The 20,200-nt window shown below is 48.3% G+C and overlaps 1 protein-coding gene across 2 annotated transcripts in view; it reads left to right on the top strand.

Annotated features, from left to right (window-relative positions):
- Positions 1-20,200, top strand: part of LOC119173973 (metabotropic glutamate receptor-like) — a 76,269-nt gene that overhangs the window by 13,428 nt on the left and 42,641 nt on the right. For both annotated transcript variants that reach the window (XM_075894962.1, XM_075894963.1), the window contains exons 2-5: positions 5,784-6,304; positions 6,773-7,688; positions 13,981-14,717; positions 15,295-15,621. In XM_075894962.1, the coding sequence (XP_075751077.1) occupies positions 5,828-6,304; positions 6,773-7,688; positions 13,981-14,717; positions 15,295-15,621 (2,457 nt within the window). In that variant the 5' untranslated portion in view covers positions 5,784-5,827. The remainder of the gene's footprint in view (positions 1-5,783; positions 6,305-6,772; positions 7,689-13,980; positions 14,718-15,294; positions 15,622-20,200) is intronic.

Raw genomic sequence — 20,200 nt, 5'->3', positions numbered from 1 at the left:
CATTGCCCTCGATTTGCCTCTGAAAGACAGAAGCTTTCGGACGCATTACGACAATTGGACGATCGGCCACTCTCTGTGCAGATGCTACTGGAACACCATCGTCGCCTTTCGTCGGCTCAAAAAGCAGTCAAAGCTGTCTTGTGCTTTTTGAGGACTACAGGCCCACGTGACCACCTTTAACTTTTGTGTAGTGCCACCGCTGCATACGCGCCAGCCGATTAATTGACAATCCTCTTTTTTTTTTCTCTCTCTCGTTCTCTTCTCTTTCCTCTCTCTCTCTCTCATTTTTATGCCCCCTTCTATTCCCCCAGCGTAGGGTAGGAAACCGGGCATGTGCCAGGCTAACCTCCCTGCCTTCTCATTCGTTGTTTATCCTTCCCCCCAAAGAACGCACGCTTATCAACATACAAAAAAAAAACGAACCGCGTGTTGAATACCAGCTATAAGATATTCTGCGTTTTCTTTTCTTGTCTTCTTTTCATTTCGTGCTCATTGTTGTTCCGAGGCTCGTTCGCTTACTCATCTCGACGCATATACCGTATCGTTGGGCGAAGGGCTGTTGTGGACCGCCGCAATGTTATACACGGTGGAAAGATCGGTGCGAAGATGCTAGGAATAAACAAAGTGGACGGGTTTTCGAAACCGAGGTGAACATGTGTATACCGAGAGGGGAGGTGCCGCGCTGTGGGCATTCCATGCATGTACTGCATTCGCCAAGGAGCATCAGCACAAAACTGTGCGCAGCGAGTGTGCAACAGCGGTGTAACACAAGCAACCGCCACCTCGGCGCTTGCTTGAAGGTTTTACCCTTTATTTTTTTTCTGTCTTGCCTTGGCGTTGTTGATGTAGGCTTTGCTGTCGAACCGTGAACAACGAGCAGCAGAGCGAAATGCGCGCACGGTGTATGCCACATCAGAACCCGAGCTCCGGTTGCTTTTATATATATGTACACCTAGTTGAAACAAAAAAATGGAATGATCTTTGAATTCGGGGTCCCACGAGAACTGCATGGCCACCGCTGCGAGAACACGTAGCGACGGAAAACGGGGAACAGGCGACGCGAAAGTGAACGAGGCAACTGACTCTAAATTTGAAATCACCGGGCCGCGCTCCTTGCAGTTGCGCGAATGAAATCAGAAGGTGTTCGACGCCAATGCTTGTTTCGGTGCACCCGAAGTGCATAGGATTTAGCGTAAGCAACGATGGAGCTGTTTTGCGTGACGGTGCGATCGCTCTTTCTTTTGTCTTGAGTGTTTCATTCTTTTTCGGGGCTGTGTACTCATATTCTGTTTATGCTCGCGCGGCTTCAAGAAGGGAACTCGGGGCGCTCCGTTGGGACGTTCGAAATTTCGTGGCCGCTGCGAAAATGCGAAGCCGATGGTCGCTTTGAAAAGAAACTCACAAATACCAGAGCTGGTGAATTGCTCGTTACGCGGGGTCGAATTCGTCGAATCGTCTACAGAGTGGAGCATAGATGCTCGCCTCGCAATGCGTTCCTATATAAGTTTGCGCATTTTAAGTAGATGCTCAAGACTGTGCGCTTCTGGTTCGAGTTTTGGGTGAACCAGTCAGTCCGCCGCAACTCAAGCGGATTAATTTGTTACAGTGTGCATGTGAAAACTTCAGAATGATTGTAAGCCCTCGCGGTTTAGTGCATGAGTGACTTTTCACTGGGCTTTCAAACGGACATTAGCATTGTCAGTGTGACATTAGGTGACCAATGTTAGCTGCATCTATTTATCATTACCAGCTGCCTGCAGACGTCCAACTTTTCTTTTTTATCATCTTGTATTCCCCTCACCCCTTTCTCCAGCACAGGGTAGCCAGCCGGCCTAAGAACTGGCTTACCTCCCTGTCCTTCCGCTTAAACTTTCCTCCTCCTCCTCCAACGCCGACACATTAAATCGTGTAGCACTTCAGGGACCCGGCTTATCTTCCATCCCTAGATTTCATGTGATGTGGCGTTGTCGCGCTAAACATCAACTTGTCAATGCAAGCCTAAAGCAATGGCTAGCACTGCTCAGACTCAGGCTATAATAAACGAACAAGGTCTAAAATAATATAGTTACCTGCCATAACCAGCAAGTAATCGCAATCTGTATCTTAAAAACGCGTAGTAAATGTGCGACTGACAGTCACGCTGCCTAAAGCCTTGTTCACACTGAAAGATCCGCTTTCTACAGCGACCGAAATACCCCTGCCGCCGGAACGCAGCGTCGTTCGCACTAGACGCGCCCCGCGCCGCCGAATATGCCATCTACTACGGGGCGAACGCGGGATGGATGCGCTGTCACCCGGTTGTTGTCGCGGCTCGCAAACGCCACTACGCTATACGGTGGTGTATACTTCGACGATTCTCGTACGCAAGAAGCAAGAAAAGACAGTGTTGCTTACTTTGCTGGCAAGTGGCTGTCTTGTAATGCACGAAGAGCAGAAAAACCACCAACGCCAGCGGCGTTGGTGGGTTTTATTTGCTCTGCAAGACCGCAACAAGCTCGGTCACACCAACAGCAAGCTCGGTCACCTCTTTCACGAAATACAGAGGTGAAGTAGGCACAGAGTAGGTTAAACTCCCGTTGGTTTCAACATTCAGTTACGTGCACTGCGGCATAACAAGTGAATAGGGCTTTGCCGCCATTTTTCAAAAATCCTTGACTAGCGCTCCTATTGGTCCGCGGTGACCGATTCGGCGGCAGACGCCACAAAAATCGGTCCGAGAGCGATCGGCGCGGAGAGGGCCCTTTCGGCGGAACTCGCCGCCGCCGAACCGGATTCGGAGCACTTTCGGCGGCCGGAATGCTCAGTGTGAACGTGGCCTAAGAGGCCACCTCGCCAAACGCGCGATCGCTCCTGCCACCGACGCTTCTCGGGCGCCTTCGTTGCTGCATCTGAAGAGGAGAAACAACCTGACCAATCCCGCTGCACACACGACTCGTGTGTCAACTGCCGTAGCTAGGAGGAAGTCGATAGAGCGAAGCAACATGTAGCGCGCGTGTCGTACACCGAGTTTGCGAATTTGTCTTGGAAGATTCTACTCGGTGTCGGGAAAGCCGTGCGTACTTACTTTCGAACGGTGACGTCATTGACGGTCCGGTAAACGATTTGATTGATAGGCAAAGTTTGACGTCTCAAGTCCACCATATTATTACGAGATACGCCGTACTAAATAGGTCCGGAAATTTTGACCACCTGGGGTTCTCAAACGTGCACCCAAATCTGAGCACACGGGCCTACAGCATTTTTCGCCTCCATCGAAAATGCGGTCGCTCCAGCCGGGATTCGATCCCTTGACCTGCGGGTCAGCAGCCGAGTACCTTTGCCACTGGACCACCGCGGCGGGGCGGTCCAGTAAACGTAGCTGTGCAAACTCTACAAACGGCAATAACTAGGTACCGCAGTCCAAGTCCTTTCCTCGGGTTTCGCAATGGTGGAATGGCATTTAGCTCGGGATTTAAGACTGCGTCATTCGCTAAACAATTTCGATGTCTTTCTTTTTATTTCTGACTTATTTTTGTTCACAAAGCTGTGTTGCTGGGCCCTTAACGACATTACGGGCTCAGTGGAAAGTAAATGGAATTAACGCGCACAAAAGTTTTTTGTTGCTAATTATAGCTCCTAATCCGCATCACCACTTCGAACTTGCTAGAAGCAAGCGTTCACGGCGTTGCTCTGTGTGCCGAGTCAACGGTTCCGTTTTGTTCACTGGCGAGTCTTCACAAACATTTTCAATAAAGTTGACATTTCCCGCTTTCGAAGTGGCGAAGGCTTCAAATTGTCGAGCTCATTATATCGACTTCCAGTCCCGAAAAGAAAACCTTCAACAATTTAGCTGGCCAACCGTGTCGCAATGGCGCAGAAACAATCGTAACGGGGATGTACCGTTCTGTCTTTCATGTGAAATTCGATTAAAAACCTAATCCAGCCGTCAATTCGTCGTTCGTTGTTTTTAACTATTTCAATGTACGAACGTGCTAATTTTCAAATCTCGAATAGGGAATCCTGTTGTTGCGTATGACTTTGACTCGTTCCATGCAAGTTGATTGCTGAGAAGATTATTTAACGCTCTTAAATGGGCAGCTTACTGCTTTCGGGGCAGTGCCGCGGCTAGAAGCACAGTTGAACATAGAAGTTAGACTTTGAAGTTGAGATCACAACCACCAGCCCAAATAGACCCAAAAAAAAAACAATTCTTTCAGGATAACTATGCAGCGTGATATCTGTCTCAGTGACGTACATTTATGGAACATGCGCACTAAGATTGTTCTTTTATTTCACATTAGTCTGCATGCTCAAGCTGCGAAGATATAGAACGTTTTCGTCGTATGTACTCTTTCTGATTGATTTATTTGTGGGGATTAACGTCCCAAAACCACCATATGATGTATTTACTCTTTCTAGGTATTTATTTATTTATTGATTCAAAATACCTTACAGACCCAACAGGGCATTGTGTAAGGGGAGCATAAAAGGAATACATACATTGATTGGTACACTTTCCATACAAACAATAACATGAACTAAATGTCAATTATTATACAAGTCCTAACAAGAATAAAAATTTGATCGCGTCTGTATACGTGTTCTTTGGGTGGCCAATGAATAATGTACTAGTTTCCTCTGTGCACACGAATTCGTTTGCGCAGTGTGGTAATGTCACTGGGGCCCTTATGGTTTAATTTATAATTTTACATCGTTGTGAATACGAAACGGGGCATTCGTATGTAACACTCATGCTTAAAACACAAGGCTTCAGTGCAAGAGTGGTCAAATTGACAGGTAAACTACAAGTTACATATCTTACTTTGAGCCGTGAATATTGAATGTAATCACGCTATTTTTATTGAGATTTTTTTAACTTAGCTAGTTATTGGATGCCGCTACAGCCATTGTTCGCTGTAACTAGCTTAATTGTGCTGTACTACTACGCTCTGTGAATTTTTTTTCTCACAAATATGTTTGCGATGACGCAGATTCCAATGCTGATAAGACACAGTGGGAGCATCCAGATGCGGACTAGTTAGTATGGGTTCATTTTACCGACAGAAAAAAAAGGACGAGATAAAGGAAGAAAACGTACAGGACAGGCACTGATCATTGTCTTTTTTTTTTTTTTTGCTGGAGCGACAAATATAAATCAGACAGCACGAAAAGAAACGATAACTACGTGGGTGCACAACTGTTACAAAGTCATCAGAGCCATATAAGGGGACCGTCAAGTAAGGCAGTCGATGGTGCGCTCAGTTAAGTGCCAGCCACCCTCTTGATATGGTTATCCTCTACCACTTGTTCCCTGATCAGCGCAACGGTACAAGACTGCTATTGTGCAAGTATGGAGGACACTCACAGCCCCGCCGTGGTGGTCTAGTGGCTAAGGTACTCGGATGCTGACCCGCAGGTCGCGGGTCAAGTCTCGGGTGCAGCTGCTGCATTTTCGATGGACGCGAAAATGCTGTAGGCCCGTGTGCTCAGAGATGAGTCCACGTCAAGGAACCCCAGGTAGTTGAAATTCCCGTAGTTCGTCACTATACGAGAGAGATTAACGCTGCATAAGGAAGGAAGGAGGAACAGGAAAGAAAGGAAAGGCAGGGATGTTAACCAGTCTGAAGCGACCGGTATGCTACCCTGCCCTGGGGATAGGGATGAGAGAATTTGAAAAATACGGCATCTCTCGTAATCTTGGTGGTTTGGGGACGTTAAACCCCACATATCAATCAGTGGAGTGCAGTCACAATGGGCACGTTTTTCTAGTATAAACCACGAACGCTTGTTTTCTGTCCATGCAGGTGGCAGGCAGCGGGCCGCTGTGCGTGGCGCCGGCTGCTGCGACATGCTGAGGGGCCGGGGCCGGTGGGCGTGGCCGGCTGCACGGCCGATCCTCTGGCTCTGGCTTTGGCCCTGGCTGTGGCTAGAGCCCCCCGGCGGCTGGGCCATGAAGGCGCACGTGCCGGGGGACATCGTGCTGGGTGGACTGTTTCCAATCCACGAGAAGGGCGAGCGCACCAGGTGCGGCAAGATCAACAAGGACCGCGGTATCCAGCGGCTGGAGGCCATGCTGTTCGCCATCGACCGCATCAACGAGGACCCGTCGCTGCTCGGCGGCATCCGGCTCGGGGCCACCATCCTGGACACCTGCTCGAGCGACACGTACGCGCTCAACCAGTCGCTCGAGTTCATCCGGGCCTCGCTCAACACCGTGGACACCAACGCGTTCCAGTGCTCGGACGGAGCGCCCCCAAAGCTACGCTTCAGCAGCCGCGCCATCAGCGGCGTCGTCGGCGGCTCCTACTCGGAGGTCTCACTCCAGGTGCGTGTCTTGTCGTCAAGGGTTTGGCTCAATGCTGCTGAACGAGAGAGAAGTGAACACGCGTCCGGTTGACTACCGTTCGCTGGTGTAATGGGCAAGGGAAGTCGAAAGATGAGATGAGCGAGAGAGGAAAATGAGCAATGAATGCGTAAGCATATGCACCCGCTGCGCCTACAATGAAAGACTGAATTATCTTAACAGAGCACGGCTCGATAACGATCGGTTTGATTTCACTTTTTAGTTGCTTTTCACGTTGCTGGTTTTTTCTTCTTTTTTTTCTTTTGTGAAGCTTGTATATTAGCTTTTCCATTGTAAAGAAATCAATTGCAAGTCAGCGCCTTGTCCGTCCTTCTCTTTTTGTCCTTATCTGGGTGGTTGCGCTGTGCTTGATCATGCATCACGAACTAGTGTGTTGATGTGTTCAGTGTTTAATCCCTTTATTATCCATCACATCTTGTTCCTACCCAGGTAGCCAATCTGCTGCGCCTCTTTCGCATCCCCCAAATCAGCCCCGCTTCGACGGGCACTTCGCTAAGCGACAAGACCCGCTACGACTTCTTCGCGCGCACCGTGCCGCCGGACACGTTCCAGGCGCTCGCCATGGTGGACGTGGTGCAACGCTTCAACTGGTCCTACGTGTCCCTTGTGACGTCAGAGGGCCAGTACGGCGACTCGGGCATGACCGCCTTCACGCGGGAGGCCCGCGCGCGCAACATCTGCATCGCAGTCAACGAGAAGGTCCCGCACTCCGCCACCATGGAGACCTTTGACCAGATCTACCAGAACCTGCTGCTCAAGGCCAACGCCCGTGGCGTCGTCCTCTTCACCCGGGCCGAAGACGCGCGCGGCGTTCTGGCGGCGGCCAAGAGGGCCAACCGGAGCGAGGACTTCGTCTGGGTGGCCAGCGACGGCTGGGGAAAGCAGGAGAAACTCGTCGAAGGACTCGAGGAGGTCGCCGAAGGCGCCATCACCATCGAGCTCGAGTCGAGGTTCATACCGGAATTCGACGCGTACATGCGCAATCTGACGGTTGAGAACAACAGGCGCAACCCGTGGTTCAAGGAGTACTGGGAAGACGTGTTCCAGTGCGTCGTGCGGAACGACGACGGGGCCGGCAGGGCGGCCGCCACCGCCACCAGGAGAAGCGGCAACGGCAGCTCGCTGCCCACTTGCTCCAAGAACCTGCGGCTCGACGAGTCCGTCGGTTACCTGCAGGAGTCCAAGGTGCAATTTGTGCTGGACGCCGTGTACGCCATGGCGCACGCGCTCCACAAGGTGTGGGAGCACCTGTGCGAGCCGCGGAATGAGCTCTATTGCAGCGCCATGCGTGACGTCGACGGCGGGGTGCTGTACAAGAAATACCTGCTCAACGTTACCTTTGAAGGTGAGCGACTTGCTGCCCGTGTGATTGTGAGGGGTGGCTTATTCATATTGTCGCCGCCCTAGTTACATGGCCTCGCTAACCTGAGGGAACCGGAGCAAACTACAGTTAGAGCCAACTGCAGTTGGCACGTGTTACACGCTAAAAGTCGTCCTTAAATTGTGCTCAAATTTGGGTACACGTTAAAGAACACCATGTGGTTGAAATTTCCGGAGCCTTCCACTACTGCGTCTCTCATAATCATATGGTGGTTTTGGGACATCAAATCCCGCATATTAATCAATCAAAGTCGTCCTTAATTTGGGTCTGTGAAGCAGATAACGTAACATTCACTTTCGCGATTAAAATATCAACTTTTACCTGGTTTTTATACTTACACTGCCCGTTTAAGTGTATTTTATATAAAATAAAGCATTTCACCTTGCACCATGCAGTGCGCTAGCCCACCCATAAAGTCTTCTGACAGTGTTTGCCTTAAGTGAGGGCTAGGCTCTCAACTATGATCGAAGTCATTTTGCGGTTGGTGCGAAAGCCAAAGCAAGCCGTTTTTTTTCATGCGTTTGACATCACTAGTAACCCCGGTTTTGATGCGTGATTTGTTTTGACGGACTGTTTCGTGTTTCAACATCTCTGTTAGAAAGGCTCGTTGACTCGCTTTTAGGAATACGTTTCGGCCTCCGTTGGAGTCACGCTGCATTCGACCACCGACATGGGTCCTGGCATTTTGTTAGCATATAATAATAATAATAATAATAATAATAATTTTTACATTGTCATACATGGGCATGGCAATGTGCCTCTGTCCTATAGCCTGCACGCCGACTGCTGCTCACCGGTGAAAATGCTGTAGGCCCGTGTGCTCAGATTCGGGTGCACGTTATAGAGCGCCAGGTGGTCAAAATTTTCGAAGCCCTTCACTACGGCGTCTCTAATAATCATATGATAGTTTCGAGACGTTAAATATCACATATTATCAATATTATTACGACTGCAGATTACCACAAGAACATTCATCAAAGCCGGCTTTTGTACAACGAAGGTCCTTGCAAGCCAAATTCAGTTTCACTCTTATGATTTTAACCATCCACCAACTATATTTGAATTAGTTATTTACCTTCATTCTGTCTCAAGCTATATCACGGCATGGCAAATCTTTGAGTCTGTTTGATCGACCTCGCATAATGTCGCCTTGCTCAAAGCCTGGTCTCTGTTTGACGCCGATTCAACCTAGTTCTCGTACATGAGTGCAGTAAGATTATCTAGGCCAGCAGCTTCGTGGACCCTTCCTTCGATGGTTATTCTGAAGCGGGGGCTCCAATGCATTCCTCGCGGTCTACAATGTAAATAAAAGGTGACAACAAATGACGTGCCTACCATAAAGCGCCTCATAAGCTGGCGTGACTTCGTGGTTAGCGGAATTTAATGAGGCGTATCACTGTCAAATAATAAATAGGTTAGTGCGCCGTTGGTGAAAGTAAGCTCAGGCGAAAATATGATTATCGATCCGCTGTGCTTTTCCTCCCCGTGAAATAAGGCTACTAAATCTCGGGACATGTCGAAGGCATTTCCTTCCAGTTACCAAAACCCGCGCTCAGATACCTGACAATAATGATTTGGCGTACACGTGAATTGAAGTATTTTTGGCCTACTTGTATGTTTCATCTTCTAATAAATAGATTTAGCGAACTTCAGCGACTACGTAGGATCAGTCGGTGCCATTTTTGAAATCTAAGCAATGAGATTCTTGCAAAAACATATCAGGTAGCATACCTTACATCAATGCAAATATATTTGGTTTGTTAACAATTCCATTATTCTTATACATCGAGATATTGAACCTTATCGAGAGTGTAAGAATACCGGCCAATTGTGGATAATAATCTGACTATACCTGCTTTCATCTTTCATTTTGTTGTTGCTCTCTGAATGTACACCGATGGCTCACTTCTGCGCACAGCGATCACAGCACTCCGGGTGCAGTTCTTAGCGACAGGTAAACTATACCGCAGTTCAGCATGTAATGTACTCTATACTGATTCACTAGAACTCGGCAGGCTTAAATACGCAAACCCGCGGTAGCCTTTCTGTGAGTTCACCGTTTGAGGAACTGTTGTGTACAGTAACATTACTCGACAAGTAGCATTCACTCACGTCTGCGGAGAGGGAACAGGAACAGCATCCACATATCTTCGAAGTTCTGCATCGCACTCCGATGGCTGTTTAGTGGACGTTACGCAGCATTTCCTCACGTGATTCAGCAAGTACTTCTCTTCGCAGTTGAGTAGGCTTCCGGAGAGCGTTCTGAACGAGAGCAGTTTGTACAGATAGTATTCCCACTACTCTGAATCCTGTGAATGGAAGCGCACCACACTGTTCCTGTGCTTCTGTGATAGTCTTGATTACCAGATTTTTTATTCAAACGTGCGGCGCGAGAATAGACATGCTCAGACGGCGTCATCAGCGACCAAGTCTGTTTGTCTAAATCCAACTTTGCAGGAGCATCTACCACTGGAACATTTTTTTTTTTATTTTAATATTGCGTCAATTCACTCGGGCGCTCCGTTCGCCGGCAAGAGTGATGGCTTTCAACGAAAGTGTGTGGCTCGATTAAATGCCATTAAAATTCGGCACTGCCGGGTCAGGTATAAGCGGAAGTAAATCCGTCAACTGCCAACTTTCAACACGCAACGCTAAACAGAAGCGGCTTGGTTATAAAGTGATGGAGTACGTGCCGAGAACCCGCCGAATGGAAATGATGAATTATTTTAGAGCGACTGAGAATTCTCCGAAAGCGCGGTTCCAAATTTGACGAAAAGCGTATGAAACCATAAAAAATGGGGGGAAAAGTATAGAAGATTATACCGAAATGTCCGCCCGCGAGAGAAAAGTGATCGCACTTCGTTCGAGGAAGAAGAAATAACGATGACGTGCGAATTTTTCGGCGTCACGGGGCCTCCCGACAAGCTTTCAGCGGCGCCACTAGTTTGCAAGTTCGTATACATCGCTTTCGTTCGCGTAGGCGCGCGCCTCCGCGCAAGCGCACTGTTTCAGGATCCGAGCAGTTGGTATATACCCGATTCGGGACTGCATCCGCCGGGACGTTTCTCTCCAGTACGCCGTTTTCTGTCGTATTTTGTTTCTTTCTGTTCCCCCCTTCGTCCCGTAATCCATTATGCATGCAAATTAAATATTTCTCACTCGCGAAACTGAGAAGCAAGAAATCGGTGAAGGCACGCGCCGTTCGTCGCGCTTCACTCGCCGAGAATATGGGGAAGAGCACGGATTCACTCGCCGAGAATGTGGGGAAGAGCACGGATTCACTCGCCGAGAATGTGGGGAAGAGCACGGATTCACTCGCCGAGAATGTGGGGAAGAGCACGGATTCACTCGCCGAGAATATGGGGAAGAGCGTGGATTGCGAGCGTGTCGGTCCCGTTGCGTATGCGAACGCCGTCGTCGGCTTGCTGCTCTGGCGCTTCTGTTGATCACATCTCTCCGCGGTAAGAGGGCCCGAGAGGCGGCGACGGTGGCATCGCGTTTCAACGGCCGGAGATTCATTACGGGAAGCTCGAAAAATGACAGAAATGAAAGGGGGAACAATGAGCGAAACTCGGGAGGACGATATAAGATCGCCGATGGAATGAAACGTTCCCGAGCGACACGCGAGAAGAATGCGGAGAAGGAAGAAGGAGGGGGTTGACGCCGAATTCCTTTTATCGTTCCCGCCAGCAATCGTCACGTGGGTGTGTTCGTTCCGCGCCGAAGGATTAAAGAATGAGATCGTCCCCGCTGCCTCATTCTTCATTCCAGGGCGCTTAGCACGCCATTATATGCCATGAGTGACGAAGAAGGCACCGTGACGACCCGTATTCCGCTGCGCCTTCTGTCGTGCAGTTTGTTGTTGTTGTTGTTGTTGTTGTTGTTGTTGTTGTTGTTGTTGTTGTTGTTGTTGTTGTTGTTGTTGTTGTTGTTGTTGTTGTTGTTGTTGTAATGTCTATTACGAAAGAAATAGGAAAATAATTTGCCATGCCCCTCAGATTCGGGAGACAGCGGCCACAGTGAAACGAGACGACAATGACGAGTGATGACAGGACCGTGCATGCGAGCGGACGGAAGCGCTGTTTGTCCGAATTCTGCAGCAACAACGCCTCGGGACGCAATGCCAGAGTTAGACTGCGCCTTTTGGGCGTCGACGTGACGATAGACGCAACGCGGACACGTTAACGCGTGTACGTGTGCGTGCAGCGCCTCGTCTAACGTACAGAAAAGGCGCTGACACGTCTGGACGTGTAGCAACGTCATCGATCAGCGACGCCCGAATGAGTTCTCGCTTCTCTGGAAAGTTGCAGCGTCCCCGAACGCGGCTGAAGTGAAAAAGCGATGTCTGAAAAGTTGTGTGCGAGCGAGTCCGCGAAAACTCAGTGGAAACTGCGAAGTTTCCTGCCTATAGCGCTTTCTGCAGCCAGCGCGAGGAAAACTCTTACTTTTTTCTTACCTTTCGGCCTTCTGGTAGGGCCGACATGACAGATAAAAACTGATTATGCCTAGCACGCGAAGTTTAATTTTGCGATTTTTTTGTCTCTTAAATAGCGCTTATGTGTAAGATGATGAAATGAAAGTTCTATCCGAATATCCTCCGTTTACAAACTCGCCTCACTACGGTGATTGGTTCGTGTGCGTAAATGAGGATAGAACGGGCCGTCTGCACAGAAATCTGTTTTGTAATGCTTGTTAATCGATTGCGGCAACACTTCTTGGCTTTGACGTCTTGTAACCGTTATCGCATCACAGAAGTATCGAATGTTACGTATTCGTTCCTGTAGCCCATAAAGTCCCCGGACCTGTTCAATTGATGTTGAGGACACTGTCTTCTACAGATTCTTCGTTTTCTCTGAGTTTCATTTCCCGCTGCGCAAATGTTCATAATGTATGCTGTGCTAGAAGGAAGATAGAAAATACAATGGAAGAGGGCAGGGAGTTCAGCCAGAAACATGTGCCATAGGCTACCCAACGATGGATCACTGGTGAAGGGGAATAGACATGTGAGTATTAGAGGAGCAAGGGATTAAAGTTAGTTAGCAATGAATCCGCTGATGCGTACTACAAGAACCAAAGTTTCATTACAATAGCTAAAGGCTTCCATAGAGGTTCTTCGCCTTCTAAACCAAAATGTTGTCATGGCCTTCCTCTCCAGCGAGATGTACCTTACGCTGACTAGCCAACTGTAACTTCCGCTGACGATGCAACGAGCCGCAGAAAGGATAATAATCGGTGTAACTTTGAATGGGGCCCGGAAACAAGTTTTGAGCATGGTAAAAAAAAAAAAACCGCTGCCGATCGGTTCTCAAAACTTCCAAGAACATGCAAGCCATACATTAATTAGAACGCAGCACGTGACCTTAGATACAGATGCAATTCTCAAAGTCAAATAGAATTACTTGTCACATTTCTACAAATCATGTCACATAGCCAAATTACCGCATCCATATACCCATATTCACGGCTATTGGCTGATTTGAGCCTCGTCAGTTGCATAGTTTCCACGTTCGCCGCGGACGGCCACTACGTGCCCACGATCGCATGCAGTGACACTGAACGTAAGCCGCGCGTTCGAAGAAAAATAAGAGGGAAGGAGGAGTTCTCGGGGTCATAATTCGTGCGTGGCATAACGTCTTCTCTCCGAGTAATCGCTCCCTGCTTAGCTTCCAGCACGTTCGGCGGGACGAGAGAAGAGAGAAAGCAATTGCAGCGTGCGACAAATCTTTGAACTCGATCCGCTCGTACTTAACGGATTATAAAAATTTTGCGGCAGTCCATTCGTGAGGCAGTGAACTTATTTAACGAAGCCACTCAGTGGTCACTTGAAAATGCGTTGCAGGGCTCTTTTGAGGAACAAGAAGAGAGCAGTGCTGGTCAGAGAACAAACGAATGGTATGGACTGCTTAGCCGAAGTGAAGATGAGGAAAGGGGCACGCGCAGGGCAGGCAGCGCGTAGACAAGGTAAACACTGGTCAGTAAGGGTAACTGATTGGTTTCCAAAAGAAGGCAAATGCGTGAGAGGGAAACAGGAACTGGTGAGGTTTGCAAGGACACCATGGCTGACGTATCAAGCACAGAACTATGATGATTGGGGAACATGAAAGATGCATTTGCTTTGCAGTGGGTGTAGTCAGGCTAATGATTATGATTATGACGAAGATGATGATGAATAAGTGCCCCTGCGGATACCTCGCGTTAAGTTGCGCCAGGACTCTAAGGAACACCTAACCAAGCGAATTTGCCTCACCTCTCACAGACATGGCCGGCAGCATCGTCCGCTTCGACCCGAAGGGCGACGGCCTGGCGCCGTACCGCATCTACAACTACCAGCGGCAGCAGCCGAACACGTCTCGCTACGAGTACCGCGCCGTGGGCCGCTGGCTGGACGAGTTGCAGCTCAACGTGGACGAGGTCCGCTGGGCGCACAACAGCCGCCGTGTGCCGGTGTCCATCTGCAGCGCCCAGTGCGGGGTGGGCGAAATCAAGATCGTGCAGGCCGGGGACACCTGCTGCTGGATCTGCAACCGCTGCGAGCCGTGGCAGTACGTGCTGGACGAGTACACGTGCGCCGACTGCGGCGACGGCCGCTGGCCGTACGCGCACAAGCTCAGCTGCTACAACCTGACGCTGCAGTACATGCGCTTCGACTCCATCTTCGCCGTGGTGCCGGTGGTGATCGCGTGCCTGGGCATCGTGCTCACGCTCGCCACCATGGCCGTGTTCGTCGCCAACAACGAGACGCCCATCGTGAAGGCCTCGGGTCGCGAGCTCAGCTATTTGCTCCTGTCGGGCATCCTCACCTGCTACCTCATGACGTTCGTACTGCTGCTCAAGCCGGCGCCTGCGTCGTGCGCGTCTCAGCGCTTCGGCGTCGGCCTCGGCTTCTCGATCATCTACAGCGCGCTGCTCACCAAGACGAATCGCATCTCGCGCATCTTCGAGAGCGCCCGCCGGTCAGCGCGGAAGCCGTCCTTCATCAGTCCAAAGTCGCAGGTCAGTGACACTCGCCGAGAGCCCGGCGTTAAGAGGCTCTGGGTGTCCTACTTGGGAATCGTCAATTCGCCCTTTCTCCTCACCCCATTTTCATGAAAAGAAAGAAATTTTTTTAACGTCCCTCCCTACAATTTATACCGAGAGAATTATGGCGATGTAACTCAAAAATAGAACACCAAGATTGGTCTTTAAACATAGTGTCAAGTCTCGGTAAGCTCAATGTTTGAAACGTCATGTCGCAGATCTTAAGGCAAGCAAAATAATAGGGGAGGAGACTAACAATAGCGACCGCTTTGCAAGTGCAGTGAAACAGCTTGTGTCAAGGAGCAGCTTTAGCACCATTATGTTGAAACTATATGAGGCGGGTTTTCCGATCATTTGTTAGGAAATTGCGGCGCAGTCTTGGACGCGCATTGAAGTTACAGTAATTCCTTCTATCTCTTATCACGCATTCTATGGCCACACGCCAGAGGTGCACGCGTTTACCCGCTTTAGCTCCAAACAATTCCAACCTTACAAGCACTCGGGCAAGGTCGCTGGCACAGCAGTCCCCGTCTATATGACGACAATGACGCAGGTGGTGATCTCGCTCATGCTGATCTCGGTGCAAGTGGTTGCGAGCGTCGTGTGGTTCGTGGTCGAGCCGCCCAGTGTGCGCCGAGAGCACCCGGACGGCAAGCGCGACCAGGTGATCCTCAAGTGCCGCATCAAGGACTCCAGTTTCCTCGTGTCCCTGGTCTACAACATGATGCTCATCTGCGTGTGCACCGTATACGCCATCAAGACGCGCAAGATACCCGAGAACTTCAACGAGTCCAAGTTCATCGGCTTCACCATGTACACCACCTGCATCATCTGGCTCGCGTTCGTGCCCATCTACTTCGGCACCGGAAACTCGTTCCAGGTGAGGAGCGGCCGGTGCATCGTTAAGGAGAGAGCCTTGCGTGTCTCATGAGACGCTAGCCCTGCAGGAACGCGGCGCGTGGTACGAAAGCCCACGTGACCTTTTTAAATGTAGGATAAGCATCTCCGTTCAAGTCTCGGGAACGAACCCGACTATTCTGCGTGACAGTAAAGTACTTCGGCACAGGGCCATGCCATCTGGAAATAGACCCTGCACTATCGTCGTTACAGGCAAACAGTCGCATCAGCAGGTGTACTACTGCGTAACAAAAGCTTATAATCGCACGAGGCGTGTGAATTAAGTGCCGAGTAGATAATCGAAAGCTCCAAAGTCATAAAAAAGGGCAGAGCTAGGATTTATCATTTTCAGCAGCAGAGAAACAGCATGAGCAAAGTGAGCATATCGTGGGATACTACATTGAAATCTGTGGCTGTGGGGCTGCATATAGAACTTAAGTGCGAGAATATTCAAAATAACGCAATAGTTGTTTTCGAGTACCAGACTTTCGGATCCCACGCTCACAGCGTTTCTCAAAAGTTTCGATCTAAATGTACATCAAACTGAAGCTGACGTAAGCCCACGTGCTGCTTACAATGCAGAAATGCTTCTTGCATCCATGTATGCAACGGAAAAAAATGTTCAATCAGTATTTATCAGTCCTAAGGTGTCTTAATATATGCTTTCTGCTATGGCTGTGCGACTTGTGATTTAATGCAGTCTACACTCTGCGAAAAAACATTTACAGTTCAGACGCCTTTCCTTAGAAGACTTCTACTTTCAACTGGGAGAATCGAAACAATCTCTCAATGGTTGCAGCTCCGCCATGGTGGTCTAGTGGATAAGGTACTCGGCTGCTGACCCGCAGGTCGCGAAATTGCCGCATCCCGGCTGCGGCGGCTGCATTTTTGAAGGAGGCGAAAATGCTGTAGGCCCATGTGCTCAGATTTGGTTGCAAGTTAAAGAACCCCAAATGGTTGGAATTTCCGCAGCCCTCTACTACGGTGTCTCTCATAATCTTGTAATGGTTTTAGGACGTTCAATCCTACGTCTCAATCAATCTCAATGGTTGCGGTGGCTCAGACAGTTATCAGGCATGATGAAGCACTGTAATGTGATACGAGTATGAACACAGTGAACTGAGAAACGAAGCATCTGAAAAGGGCAGTATATCGGTTATCGAATGACAGCAGTGACACCTAATTATAAAAAAAAAAAAATCGGACAAGCTTCACAAGAGAAGCAGGGCCAGATATTTCTTTTTGTAGCAGTTCTAATTTCTGGTTATACTCCTACTTCTTTGTACTCAACACAGAAGGGGAATGAGACAAGTGTGCAATCTCGAAACCACGCGGAGTGTTTTAAATATTTTTGGTGTTTTTACTCAGTCTGTAGGAAGCACAATGTTTTATATTTTTTATTTTTGCTAACGAGCGCATGCGCTCATCGAGTAGTGTCTTGTGAAATTCCCACATTCAGATCACGTTTGCCGGCGTACGCATCATCTCATAACCTATTGGGAAGCACGACCTTTATTGCCGCATACATACGAGTGTCTCAAATGCAACGGATATATTTGTACAACGCAAGACAAGGAGTAGTTACGGCGTAACTGCGGAAGAAAGAGACATAGACCGGAGAGAGTGCGGGAGCCCGACGTACGAGAAATGTAACTTGATAAGACAGATGCTTGGGCTAGTTGGTGATTTCTGCGCCTGTCTCTTTCTTCCGTAGTTACGCCGTAACTGCTCGTTTTCTTGCGCTGTGCAGCAAATATGTTGATTCCAAATCACTAACTAGCCCAAGCATCTGTTTTAAAAGGCAAAACAAAAATTTATGTAGTCTTTATTATTTTCTTTATTTGCGGTCATCTTTGTTTGTTTGTTTGTTTGTTTGTTTGTTTGTTTGTTTGTTTGCTTGTTTGTTTGTTTGCGACAATACTACATCGAGCCTGTGCATACAGGTAGTGATGAAACTGCGATTTATGTCGACCGCCACTGAACTCCAGTAAAGCCGGTGGGTGGTGTTACGACGTGCAGATATGAAAGTTCAAATCGAATTCACTGCACCATTTATCATATCCGCTGCTAAAACTGAAGTTACAACACCTCAACCAGGTTTCTCTTCATTTCCTATCCCACAATGCAAGATTTTTTAACGTTTTTTTTTACTTTCCGTCTAATAATAACAAAAAGTACGTTATGTTTTTTTTTTCCTTAGGCTTCAAAAATATCATAACAAGACATTGCAACATGCTTAGTTAGCTATTTCATGAAAGCCATTCTATATGAAATGTTCGCTGTGATGACGTCGCGAGTCTCAGCGCTCCTATATCTTTTGCAAATTTTCGTCCTTTATGATTTGAGAAAGTGCGGCCAGTAAAGAGAAGTTCGCTGTAACGCGACGCAGAGGTGCCTCCGTAACATTTCGTTATTACGCTACAGCGAGCAAAAACATAGTGCAAAGTATACGCCGTTTGTAAACCATCAAGGAAAAAAAAAAAACAAGAAAGAAGGTGGCGTATGTTGGAAACAATCCTTTTACCCTCCACACTCAGCCTGAATTTTTTTCTTTTTCCTTGTGAAAGAGGTTTGTTTGCTGTCAAAGAATTCCGCCGGAATTCGTGGCGGCGCGGTATACGAGCGTGCGCAAAGGGGTAAATTATAGCGATTGCATCGGGCATTGCACAACCTATCCGACGCAGAAAAAGACTCCCATTCGCTCGAATGCCACTGAAGTGTACGCTGTCATTAAAGGCGCGCTAAGTTTGCGCTCATCAGCGGTTAATTTCAGGCTGGCTCCGCGCGTATTCGTAATGATCTCCGCGCAGCCCGTGCAGGCAGAGGTCGTGAGTTATTGCCAGCTTTTTCTTTCGTGCGCTTGTTGCTAGAGTTATGCCTGTTTATGTCGTATTTTTTTTTTTTTGCTTACGTTTACCTACGGCTGTCTTTTCTTCCTCTTGCTGCGTCGCTGCACGTCTAGCGTAAGCGGAATGGCTCGACGCAATTATTCGGGAAAGAATGCCGATTTGCTTAACGATACCTCACCTGCACGCTGCAAGGTGGTACTTTATTGCTTCGTGCAGATTCCTCTCTTTGTGGGGAGGCTGACTGAAGTTTACGCGCGCAGAAACGACTGGGGAGGGCCCACGAGTCCAACAGCGATGGTTCGGCCCTAATTGCAACCGTTTGCCGAGTCCAATTTTTATTGTTTCTCTTTGTAGCGTATATATAAGAGCGGCGAATGTTCGCGAGAGACGTACAACGCGTCCGAACTGTAATTATTCGAGTACGCCTTCTGAAGAGCAACGTACTTTTGTACTCTTAGCTTACAGATATAGCTAAAAACAAACGCCAGTTTTCGCAATCACGTTTTTTTTTTGTTTTTTTCTGCTTGCCGATATGAAAGCAGCTAAATTTCGCTCGTCATTTCTGTATGAATGATCCGAGCCTGGTTCACCTTGAGCACGTGACGGAAGTGTAGTAATATCACGCATGAAGCGTCTTTCGAGCTTTATACTTGGCCCTGTTTAGATCACATGGCTGAACTGATGAATTTTCAGAAGTTCAGAAGACGGAATCTCGAAGACATGAAAAATTTTTGATCGCTGAATTGAATGGTCCGAAAATTCTTGGGAGATTGAAATTCGTCACCATATCTTTAATGTATTATAACGATAAAACCATCTAATGTGCGTCTTTCGGCCGCTGTTACGTGTGACGTCTTCAACGCGTCACCATTCGCACGCGTTTCTTGTTCCCATTGTGCATGTATCTTAGTGTGTGGCCCTCACGTTATGAAAATTATATCTACAAATTATTTCTCCGTTAGGCCTATAACACGGCTCCTATATGCGATGGAGCTCCATTCTGACTGTCTCTGTCGATCGCCATTGCTTCGATTTTATTTCCTACGCAAAGAAACCATTCGCGACCGAGAAATCCAAGCACGTTTGGGTTCGACGGCAGTTAAAAATGACCGGTTGATATTTATACTCGACGTATTTTTTCTCCAAAAGCCGCCTTTAAGAAAACATGGGTCCTTGAAATGTATGTATGTGTTCTCTGAAGAGTAGCGAAATACGGGTCCTCCATGCAATGTTTCGAATGTGATAGAACCCGAGAAAAGGTTCGTATTCTGAATAGCGGAGTACGTTTTGAAACATTGCACGAAAAAATTCTGGTGTAGTTCTGACGAATGCACTAGATGTTTAAATCCCTGTTTCTACTCAGTCTTCGCTAACTATACGAAAGGTAAAAAAATATATAGACACTTCAATTTTGTTAGAGTAGTTCGACCAATCAAAAAGGGCTAACGAGGGAGAACTTTTTCTTTTAGTTTTCGCTTTAGTTTAGAGGGAAAGTGATGGCTGCACTCGTGTGTGCAGGAAGAAAGAAAGCTACAGAAGAGAAGCTTGATATCACAGTTGTCGGAAACTCCTGTGCCCAAACACCTGCACCGTAGGAAGCCGTTCGCTTATACTCTTCAAACACCGGGCAAAATAGAGAAGAAAAGAAGACGAAACACTGCTCGCTGTGTTTGCGTAACAAACTTGGCCCCGGCGTTGGAAAAACAAACTTTC

The sequence above is a fragment of the Rhipicephalus microplus genome, chromosome 5 (genome assembly GCF_043290135.1).
Source record: "Rhipicephalus microplus isolate Deutch F79 chromosome 5, USDA_Rmic, whole genome shotgun sequence".
NCBI lineage: Eukaryota > Metazoa > Arthropoda > Arachnida > Ixodida > Ixodidae > Rhipicephalus > Rhipicephalus microplus.
This window is presented reverse-complemented; position numbering and strand designations above follow the sequence as displayed.